The 11842-nt window shown below is 36.6% G+C and overlaps 3 protein-coding genes across 3 annotated transcripts; all 3 read right to left on the reverse strand.

Annotated features, from left to right (window-relative positions):
• Positions 1–4337: 4337 nt before the first annotated feature.
• On the reverse strand, positions 4338–5357 carry LOC107743479 (olfactory receptor 1500-like). Its single transcript, XM_016556699.1, has one exon. It carries the CDS (start codon positions 5355–5357, stop codon positions 4338–4340), a length of 1020 nt encoding a protein of 339 aa, XP_016412185.1.
• A 1604-nt stretch (positions 5358–6961) lies between these two features.
• On the reverse strand, positions 6962–7966 carry LOC107743480 (olfactory receptor 1468-like). The gene has a single exon (XM_016556700.1). It carries the CDS (start codon positions 7964–7966, stop codon positions 6962–6964), a length of 1005 nt encoding a protein of 334 aa, XP_016412186.1.
• A 24-nt stretch (positions 7967–7990) lies between these two features.
• Positions 7991–11157, reverse strand: LOC107743446 (olfactory receptor 1468-like). The gene is made up of 2 exons (XM_016556672.1): positions 10164–11157; positions 7991–8007 (listed from the first exon to the last, which is right to left on the reverse strand). Exons 1-2 carry the CDS (start codon positions 11155–11157, stop codon positions 7991–7993), a joined length of 1011 nt encoding a protein of 336 aa, XP_016412158.1.
• Between the last annotated feature and the right edge of the window lie 685 nt (positions 11158–11842).

Below are 11842 nucleotides of genomic sequence, written 5' to 3' on the forward strand. Positions count from 1 at the left end.
GTTGTATCGTGCTACAGCGCACATTCTATCAGCTGCAGACAGTTCTGGCGCCTCCCTCCGTCTCAATATAATGTACAACGCCACATGCATTCACATCAGTGTTAGCTCAGGGGTAGAGTTACTCTCACGGGACACTGCACTCATGCGCAATCACAAAACTACATGATTTCCATCTGCTTTAAAGCAATACCGGTTAAACATTTAATTCACGTGCTGTTCTGCATGCGCTTTTTCTGAGCGCGTACTGAGCATGGCCAATGCCAAACTTCCTTTTTGCCCTGTCATGACCAAGAAGGTCGTTACTGAACCCTCTGCCTGTCCTGTCATGGCTATGGAGGCCGTCTGTGAACTCTATGCTAGCCCTGTTATGGCCACAGAGGCCGTTGTTAACTCTGTGCTCTTTGTTCCAGTCCCGCCTGTTCCACCCTGGTGGTCTTTAGCTCCAGCTGTTCTGCCCTGGTGGTCTTCTTCTCTGCCTGCTCTGCCCTGGTGCTCTTCTGCTCTTCTCTGGGGGTCTTCAGTTCTGCCCAGGCCCCCTGCTCCGCCTTGGCTCACTGCTCCACCGTGGTGGTCTTCTGCTCTGCTCTGGTGGTCTTCAGCTCCATCGGCTCCGAAGTGGTGGTCTTCTGCTCCGCCTGGTCTGTCTGCTCCGCCGTGGTGGTCTTCTGCTCTGCTCTGGTGGTCTTCGGCTCTGCCCTGGTACCCTGCTCCGCTGGCTACTAAATAAAATAAATAAAAATCGATAATAAATCTGTGAACTCCCTGCCTGTCCTGTCACGACTATGGAGGCCGTATGTAAACTTCCTGCCTATCCTGTCACGGCTATGGAGGCCATCTGTTAACTTCCTGCCTGACCTGTCACGGCTATGGACGCCGTCTGTGAACCCTCTGCCTGTCCTGTCATGGCTATGGAGGCCATCTGTGAACTCTATGCTAGCCCTGTTATGGCCACAGAGGCCGTTGTTAACTCTGTGCTCTTTGTTCCAGTCCCGCCTGTTCCACCCTGGTGGTCTTTAGCTCCAGCTGTTCTGCCCTGGTGGTCTTCTTCTCTGCCTGCTCTGCCCTGGTGCTCTTCTGCTCTTCTCTGGGGGTCTTCAGTTCTGCCCAGGCCCCCTGCTCCGCCTTGGCTCACTGCTCCACCGTGGTGGTCTTCTGCTCTGCTCTGGTGGTCTTCAGCTCCATCGGCTCCGAAGTGGTGGTCTTCTGCTCCGCCTGGTCTGTCTGCTCCGCCGTGGTGGTCTTCTGCTCTGCTCTGGTGGTCTTCGGCTCTGCCCTGGTACCCTGCTCCGCTGGCTACTAAATAAAATAAATAAAAATCGATAATAAAATTAGTTGACAATTATTTTCATAACCAAGTCTTTTTTATCCTTTAGTTGTTGTAGCACTAAAATACTGTCGTGTCATCTGATATTTCCTTTTGTTGGTTTATCCACCTTATTTTTCCCGTAAGAGCGGGCGCGGCCATTTGTAAATTTTATGTGCGAGGCTTCCAGTCTCATCTGCTTCCAACTATTTTTAGCTGTACAAAACAACTCGTTTTGCTGCTTGAGATTGCAAACTGGTGTGTCTTACTATATTATTTTAATGTATTATCTTAATTATGAACACAGTGGTTTGTAGTGCAAACAGTTTTACTGTTTTCTGCACTTTGTTATTCTACTCACTATTTTCATACAGCGGCTAATGAACCGGAAGTCTTGCACATTCACAGAAAATGGCTTACCTGTACTTCCACAATGAAAAATAAGGTGGATAGTTGTGTGGGTTTATTGTTGCAGGATATATCATCCCTGTACTGTGTGATGGGTCTATGTAGTTGCTTGGTATAGTTATGTACTTTTACTTTTGTTAAACAAATACTTATTTAACATTTGCTAAATATATAATCATTACAAGCAAGTTTACAGATAAGGCTATATTCACAAAAATAACTATCAATCACATTAGAGTATTCCGTCTGGCATTATTCATTAGGTGAGATTGTAGATTTAGAAATCTGTCGTGTCATTGTACAGACTGCTGTTTATATTATGTTCTGGGTTTAAGTAATTGTTTATCATAGAGTTTGACTATATTAATTTAGTTATACAAACAAGGCCTAAAATAATCATTTGTTTCACTGAAGCACAAGCCTGCATGGCATAGCCTGCAAGGAACATACTTTATCTGGGGGGTGCGGCTTGATGTTGCAGGGTGGGGCCGTGGTGGGGGATTTTAAACAAAATCCTAATATTAAACAGCCCAAACACTTATAGATGAACATACAACTGAATGAAGACAGAGTTATATGAAAACAAATATATATTTGTGATTTTGTGATTTTAATTCAATGCTATTTTTCTTTAATATTTTTATTATTTTAAGGAGATTTTACTAAATATTGTAGTCAAGATGTGTATCTTCCTCCTGTTTGAACAAATCTACATTGCTATCAGCGATTGGCAAATTCAGATTCAAGTAGCTTTATTGGCATGGAAAAAAGGCTTTATAAAGCATTGACAACGCGTGTTGTTGAGCATTATCAAATTTAGAGGCTACAATAGGCAGCGAATCAGGCTGTGATTGACAGCTCTCTGATACAAAAGTCATAAACCGCATTTGACAACATATAAAAATTAAATAATCTTTAGAGTAATTTTATGAACAAATGTGGCAGATTAAAAATGTAGAAAAAAAATCAAGCCGTGTAAAATGCAAGCCTGTAATAAATGGTCTGAGATCACTCTCAAGAAAAAAATCACCTGATCTCAAACAAATGCCATCTAATGGTTCATTCAAGATATTACTATATCAAATAATGGTTTAATTTTCAGTAATACAAGCATTGATGAAAAAAAACAGTTGGATAATCTTTGATAAAATCATAATGAACTAATAAAAATAAAAGCAACCATTGTAGTAAAACCATTTGAGAGAAATAGAGGAAACACATGGTTTATACTCCACCTTCTCCAAACCTGCAACAATTTCATCATTCTACCAGCCATCAGACAAATTTATATTAGATCATGCTCTTGACCTTGGGACTTTAGTTCATGGATCAACCTATACAACACTAACCATGAAAACCTAATTATTTTTTCCAAGTTTTTTGGACATTGTGCCATGCCATAATACTTTTTTATGGTAAGGAGTAAATATAGTGCTTATTTATTAAGGTGCAATGACAGAGCATATCAAGAGCTGTTGTACCACACATCAGTGCACGGCATTGTGCCACAAGAAATCACACAGGAGCTGATACTCAGAACAACAACACAATTGTGAATCATGATAATATTTGAACGGCCAGTTAATGTAATGTTGAGTAACTTATTTTAGGCACAATATTGCCAGTTACTTGGCCCAGTTTTGATCCGTCAAACGAAAACATTTCTGAATGAAGCTAGTAAACAATGGCGTGTTTTTGAGCAACACAACGTGATGTGGCATTTCACTCCCAAATGACTGTTATTTGGGAGTGTTATTGTGTTATTGTGTTATAAGTGTTATTGAACTAATCTTTTTAGGACGGTTTAATGAATCAGACAGTCACTTAGTGCCACCTACTGGTGTGACTTTGTAACCTGCAGGAAGTGTCACTAAAAATCCCGACTGCTACAGTAACACATACTGATGGCAGCTGAATTCAGAAATACATAATAGCATGCAATACTACTCTTACTAAGTGCAAAATATCAACACTGTATGTGGTATGTCGTAAATGTACAAGTAGCTAAATTTATTATCATTTTTACACCATGTTAGTACATTTAAAAACAAAAACATTTAGTGTACATCTTTTTAAAAAATGTATGTAATGAAAATGCTGTCTCATAGATAGGCCTGTGTTGTATCCTGCGTCTTTTTATACATATAGTTTCCTTTAGACTTTATTAGGTGGGTTTATAGATGCCGAAAACTGCTGTATATATTTTGTGATGGGGTTTAGTAATTATTTGTCATTGTTTTTGACTACATTAATTTAGTTAAATAAGACCTAATATAATGATTTGGTTTGCTGAAGCACAAGCCTGTATTACATTATCTCGGATCACTCAAGAAAAAAAGCTGATTCCCTTAAACTCACTGTTTAACCAAAAATATTACATGCTAAAGCGAATAATGTATTTGAATCTTTATTATTTAGAATCTTTATTGCAATTATTTGTGTGTTGTTTTGAACAAAAGAAAGCAATCACACAGCAATGTTACTAGTTTTCAGCCCAAACGTTCTAAACATATTTGGCCTGTTTACCACACAATATATCTGTTACAACATCAAACATACAAATCAGTCAATCAATTCAACTTAAATTAGATACTTGTTGAATGATCACAGGTGATAACAACTAAGATTAAACCTGTAATTTTTGTTTTGAATTTCTCCAACTGCATTTCATTCTTCTTTCTATATTAGTATTCACCTTGCGTCGTTTGTACAGTTCTTTTATGGATTGCATGACCTCCTCTGTCTTTAGAGTGTATATGATGGGATTCAGCATAGGTGGTATTGTCTGTGTCAGGGAATTGTTTAATAACCGGGTGTTTGGATGGAAAGGTGTTGTTATAGATGCAATATGATTGCTTATAAGTGGGAGATAACTAATTGTTACCAAAATGAGATGTGAGGTGCAAGTTTTTATTGCCTTGATCCGGTCAGCACCATGAGTAATCTTAAGCAGAGCGAGAAAAATGCAGAAATATGTGATGATGATCAGTATTAGTGGTGTGCAAATCAGGAGACCAAAGCTAATTTTCCCTATCAAAATATTTATAGAATTATCATTGCAAGCAAGTCTATAAATAAGGGCATGATCACAAAAATAACTATCGATCACATTAGATCTACACAAAGAGAGTCTATTTAGCAAACTTACAAGTACAGAAAAAAATGTCACAGACAACATCCACATCACCCCTATGATCAGAAACATGGCTGGTTTGGTTACAATGGCATGATAGCGTAGAGGAAAACAAATAGCAACCAGTCTGTCATAAGCCAAAACAAGTAGTGTCAAAGACTGCAGATTCATGAAATGATATACAAAAAACATATTTGCCAAACATGCTTCATATGAAACAACCTGATGCTCAAATAAAAATGTATCAATGACTTTTGGAATCAAAGCTGAGCTTCCACACAGATCAGAAAGCGCCAGATGGAAAACAGCAATGTATTTGGCTGTGCGAAGTCTGCGGGCCAAATAAATGATACACATGATAAATGAATTCCCTAAAACAGTCACAACATACACTAAAGACAAGAACATATAGTAGTATTTTGCATGTGGAACATTAGAAAAGCCACTGATGAAAAATGTTGCAGGACGAACAAAGGTCGCATTTGCAGAGAAGTTTGGCTGCATGGAGCTCATGATAACTGTTTCAGACTTTTTGTGTCACCTGTGACCGCTATATCTGTAAAAATACACTCAATCACAGAGGATATTCAAAAAATGGTTTCATTTCCAGTCACAGTGCATTTAAGAATACAAATTACAATGATGGTAATAAAACAAGTCATTGCAGTAAAAGGATTAGAGAAAGAAACGAACCATATGGCTTATACTCTACCTTCTCCAAAGCCACCACAATGCAATTATTTTACCAACCATCAGACAATTTTATATTAGATCTTTCTCTTAATCTTGGGACTTTAGTTGATGAAGAAACGCTTATATAACTCCCTACAGAGCAAGAAGGGGAGTAAATCAAGCAAGTCTCATTACTGTTCCCACTTCTCACTAAAATGTCATAAAATAGTGTTACATGTTTCAATTAAATGTGACTCAAAACTAATTGTAACATTCAACAACAAATATTTCATAAAAAATATATTTCAGTCAACATTGTTGCGTTATTTTCCTCGTCGCACACAAACTGAGGTGCATGTGCATACACACTTGTGAAGTTTGTGAAGCTGAGCAGAGATTCCCTCGCTTTCAGGATGGGCCTTTGTGATAAATATAAATACTTGTGTGAATTATTTTTAAAGATTATTTAAAAATAATGATATCACAGTCAAATGCAAGTTACTGGCTCAGGAAAAGTAGGTTAACCCATATAAAACTATGTGAGTGTCTCTGAAACGTTAAATAAACTTCTCTCATTTTGTTGACCACTTGGGCCACGTACTTCTTGAGCAGTGCAATCACTAGCGGACTTTCTCCAGGCACGTCGCACAGACCTGGGTAATTGATCATAAAATTCATTGTAGAGTATTTACATGACAATTTTTTTAATCTGTTTTGTGAATTAGTTGTTGCAGTACTAAAATACTGTCTTGCCATCATGTGTTGTTTACTGTGTGGGTTCATAGATGCAGAATGCTGTTATATGGCCTTACACTGTCTGTGTGTGATGGGGTTGCGTAACTGCTTGTAGGTATTGACTGTTTTACTTTAGTTAAATAAACACAGATTAATATAATGATTTAGTTCCCTGAAACACATGCCTACATTACATGATCTGGGGTCTCAAGAAATGCCAGCTAATGATTCATTCAAGGTGTCTGTTCATAAGGGTAACAAACATGATGCTGAAGCATTTTTAAAACATTTGTTATATTGAAAGGAATGTAAGGCAAATGTACGTTCATTTAACTTCTTAAAATTAAATCACTGAATAAAAATGTAAATATTTTTAAAGCTTTATTTTTTTAGACTCTTGACTTAAATTATTTGTAAACTGTTTTGAATAAAAGAAGCAATTACAGAAACTTTACTTCATTTTTCAACATATTTTGTCTATTTATAACACCATTGCTGTTACAACATCTACATACAGTACAAAATCAATCAACTCTGTTAAATAAGATATTTGTTGAGTAATCACAGCTGATGAAACAACTAACCAAATATCTGTAGTCAAAGACTTTCTTTCAGGCAGGTAATGAAAGTCAACACCAATATTGCGGAAAGCAAAATCCACCTCCTGCTGTTTCACACACTGATCAGAAGATATGAGATTAAACCTGTAATTATTTTAACTTTATCCTACTGCATTTCATTTTTCTTTCTTTAGTTGTACTCACTTTGCATCGTTTGTACAGTTCTTTTATGGACTGCATGACCTCCTCTGTCTTTAGAGTGTATATGATGGGATTCAGCATAGGTGGTATTGTCTGTGTCAGAGAATTGTTAATTATCTGGGTGTTTTGATGCAAAGGTGTTGTTACAGCTGCAAGGACATTGCATAAAACTGGGAGATAAAAAATTGCCACCAATATGAGATGAGAGGTGCAGGTTTTTATGGCCTTGATCCGGTCAGCACCATGAGCAATCTTAAGCAGAGCCACAGAAATGCATAAATATGAAATGATGATAAGTATGAGTGGTGTGCAAATCAGGAGACCATAGGAAATTTTACCCATCAAAATATTTATGGAATTATCATTACAAGCTAGACTACAGATTGGGGCATAATCACAAAAATAACTATTAAGTACATTAGACCTACAAAAAGAGATTCTATTCACCAAACCTACAAGTACAGAAAAAAATGTGACAGACACAATCCACATCACCCCTATGATCAGAAACATGGCTGGTTTAGTTACAATGGCATGATACTGTAGAGGAAAACAAATAGCAACCAGTCTGTCATAAGCCAAAGCGAGTAGTGTCAAAGACTGCAGATTCATGAAATGATATACAAAAAACATATTTGTTAAACACACTTCATAAGAAATGTCTTGGTGATCAAATAAAAACATGTCTATGATTTTTGGAATCAAAGCTGAGCTTCCACACAGATCAGAAAGCGCCAGATGAAAAACAGCAATGTATTTAGCTGTGTGAAGTCTGCGGACCAAATAAATGATACACATGATAAATGAATTCCCTAAAACAGTCACAACATACACTAAAGACAAGAACACATAGTAATATTTTGCATGTGGAATATTAGAAAAATCACTGATAAAAAATGTTGCAGGACGAACAAAGGTCACATCTGTTGAGGAGTTTGACTGCATGGAGCTCATGATAACTGTTGTCTGGCTATTGTTTCACTTGTGATGAAGAACTGTTATAGAAATACACAAAATAACACAATATTCCCATAATGATTTGATTTCCAGTCACAATGATTAAAGAATAAAAAGTCTTAGATGTTCTTTAACATTAATATTAAACTAATAATAAAATCGTTTACAGTCATTGCAGTAAAATCATTAGAGAGAAACAGAGGAAACACATGGTTTATACTCTACCTTCTCCAAAGCTGCTAGAATGACATTATGCTACCAATCATCAGACATATTTATATTAGATCATGAACTTGGGACTTTAGTTCATGCATCAACCCTTTTCCCTATAGACTTGAAGAAGGGGCATGCATATGAAAACGTAGCAAAAACTTTGGACTCTGCAGTTATAAAATAGAAAAATTAAGCTTAAAGTTTTTACATAGGCAATACATTGATACAGACACATAACCACAGAAAATCATTTTGATGAGTTGGTTTATAAGTATTGCTCCAGTTTATATTAGCAATAGTTTCCCTTTCCACAAATCACCAGTTTTAGCAAGCATTAATGTATTGCATAATTAATAGGGTGACCAGCAATATGACCAATATATATATAGTTATTTTGTTATATAGAAAAGAACAAAGAAGCAAATTACAAACCATAAGACAAATACGATAGAGGTTATATAAATTCATTATAAATTATATAAATTCATTTTTCAAATACAGTAGGTTTATTTAACATGCATACATTTATTTAACATCTTTTGTTGTTTGGTTAACATTAATGTCACAGACAGGTATTTAATTAGGCTGCGGTCCCTTTAAGACCGAATGTATGGATGTAATATAAAATTCACCCACCTGTTTACGTTCACTTAAGCTATAACCGACTGTATTTATGGGAGATACTCCACACAGTGGACATTTTGACAACTGTGCATCTATTTGACAATTCTGGTGCAATAGAACTGATCGTGCACATGTGTGAGTGAGAACACTTCTGATATGTCATTCAAGTTAATCGATAAATTGTGATTGGATGGTAATTTTGTTCTACGATGAGCTTGGCTACCTTTTATTAGGCTGTTGTTGCGCGACAGAACACTACTACTACTACTACTATTCGCTCTGATCTCCCAGTCGTAAAAAAAATGTTGAAATACGGGACACTAAAAATAGAGCTGAAATATGGGACTGTCCGGGGGAAAACGGGACATCTGGACACCCTAGTAATTAAACATCCATTCTCACTTACTAGGGCGCCTAATACTGTCGCAAGTCCAAGATCAGTGTCACGCCAAAAGCGCCTTGTAACATCTTTATTGCGACACGGCCAGTAGGGAAACCCCATTACCATCAAAGAGAAACCTTTGGCGTCAAAATACAGACACAAACGTTAAGGGGATTTTATCATCATGAAAGTATATAGGCTACTGATGCATGATTATATGTTGGGGTAGGATTTTTTAATTGAACAGCAACAATAACTTTGTAGTTACACAGTATAATGCAGATTCTTTGATCGCTTAAAGGATTAAAACAGTAGCTACACAAATCAAGCATAGCGTTAGTTCTGGCAGGTCACATCAGTCAAGCGTGCATCAGCTGATCCTCTCAGCTCTCAACTCTCAGCTGATCCACGTCCACCTATAGCAGTGATCCTCAAATCTGGCTCGCGAGATCCACTTTCCTGCAGAGTTTAGCTCTACCCTAATCAAACACACCTGAGTTTGCTAATCAATGTCTTCAGGATCATTAGAAAATCACAGGTAGGTTTGTTTGATTATAGGGTTGGAGCTAAACTCTACAGGAAATTGGATCTCGCGAGCCAGATTTGAGGATCACTGACCTATAGGAATATGACACCTATCATTGCATCCCTCTATAAGGTCTATTCAGTATAATTCAGCAGCTTTATCGCTCAGGAGCTAATTGCCCTTCTCCAGGGGTTAAATTGGGATTTGTTATGTGGGGGGGCTCTATCGAGCTTATATATACAGTGGGTACGGAAAGTATTCAGACCCCCTTAAATTTTTCACTCTTTGTTATATTGCAGCCATTTGCTAAAATCTTTTAAGTTAATTTTCTTTCCTCATTAATGTACACACAGCACCCCATATTGACAGAAAAACACAGAATTGTTGACATCTTTGCAGATTTATTAAAAAAGAAAAACTGAAAAATGCTCAGTATTTAGTAGAAGCACCCTTTTGATCTAATACAGCCATTCTTTCTTTAGTTGTACTCACTTTGCATCGTTTGTACAGTTCTTTTATGGACTGCATGACCTCCTCTGTCTTTAGAGTGTATATGATGGGATTCAGCATAGGTGGTATTGTCTGTGTCAGAGAATTGTTAATTATCTGGGTGTTTTGATGCAAAGGTGTTGTTACAGCTGCAAGGACATTGCATAAAACTGGGAGATAAAAAATTGCCACCAATATGAGATGAGAGGTGCAGGTTTTTATGGCCTTGATCCGGTCAGCACCATGAGCAATCTTAAGCAGAGCCACAGAAATGCATAAATATGAAATGATGATAAGTATGAGTGGTGTGCAAATCAGGAGACCATAGGAAATTTTACCCATCAAAATATTTATGGAATTATCATTACAAGCTAGACTACAGATTGGGGCATAATCACAAAAATAACTATTAAGTACATTAGACCTACAAAAAGAGATTCTATTCACCAAACCTACAAGTACAGAAAAAAATGTGACAGACACAATCCACATCACCCCTATGATCAGAAACATGGCTGGTTTAGTTACAATGGCATGATACTGTAGAGGAAAACAAATAGCAACCAGTCTGTCATAAGCCAAAGCGAGTAGTGTCAAAGACTGCAGATTCATGAAATGATATACAAAAAACATATTTGTTAAACACACTTCATAAGAAATGTCTTGGTGATCAAATAAAAACATGTCTATGATTTTTGGAATCAAAGCTGAGCTTCCACACAGATCAGAAAGCGCCAGATGAAAAACAGCAATGTATTTAGCTGTGTGAAGTCTGCGGACCAAATAAATGATACACATGATAAATGAATTCCCTAAAACAGTCACAACATACACTAAAGACAAGAACACATAGTAATATTTTGCATGTGGAATATTAGAAAAATCACTGATAAAAAATGTTGCAGGACGAACAAAGGTCACATCTGTTGAGGAGTTTGACTGCATGGAGCTCATGATAACTGTTGTCTGGCTATTGTTTCACTTGTGATGAAGAACTGTTATAGAAATACACAAAATAACACAATATTCCCATAATGATTTGATTTCCAGTCACAATGATTAAAGAATAAAAAGTCTTAGATGTTCTTTAACATTAATATTAAACTAATAATAAAATCGTTTACAGTCATTGCAGTAAAATCATTAGAGAGAAACAGAGGAAACACATGGTTTATACTCTACCTTCTCCAAAGCTGCTAGAATGACATTATGCTACCAATCATCAGACATATTTATATTAGATCATGAACTTGGGACTTTAGTTCATGCATCAACCCTTTTCCCTATAGACTTGAAGAAGGGGCATGCATATGAAAACGTAGCAAAAACTTTGGACTCTGCAGTTATAAAATAGAAAAATTAAGCTTAAAGTTTTTACATAGGCAATACATTGATACAGACACATAACCACAGAAAATCATTTTGATGAGTTGGTTTATAAGTATTGCTCCAGTTTATATTAGCAATAGTTTCCCTTTCCACAAATCACCAGTTTTAGCAAGCATTAATGTATTGCATAATTAATAGGGTGACCAGCAATATGACCACGATATGAGAAATTTTATTTCATGATATCTATCTATCTATATATCTATATCTATAATGGCAATGCCATAATCTATATATATATATATATATA

The sequence above is a fragment of the Sinocyclocheilus rhinocerous genome, unplaced genomic scaffold (assembly GCF_001515625.1).
Source record: "Sinocyclocheilus rhinocerous isolate Xijiao unplaced genomic scaffold, SAMN03320098_v1.1 scaffold106, whole genome shotgun sequence".
Taxonomy (NCBI): domain Eukaryota; kingdom Metazoa; phylum Chordata; class Actinopteri; order Cypriniformes; family Cyprinidae; genus Sinocyclocheilus; species Sinocyclocheilus rhinocerous.

Excerpts from the sequence above, each read along its gene's own strand:
- LOC107743479 (XM_016556699.1), bottom strand. The coding sequence starts at position 5,357 with ATGAGCTCCATGCAGCCAAACTTCTCTGCAAATGCGACCTTTGTTCGT.
- LOC107743480 (XM_016556700.1), bottom strand. The coding sequence starts at position 7,966 with ATGAGCTCCATGCAGTCAAACTCCTCAACAGATGTGACCTTTGTTCGT.
- LOC107743446 (XM_016556672.1), bottom strand. The coding sequence starts at position 11,157 with ATGAGCTCCATGCAGTCAAACTCCTCAACAGATGTGACCTTTGTTCGT.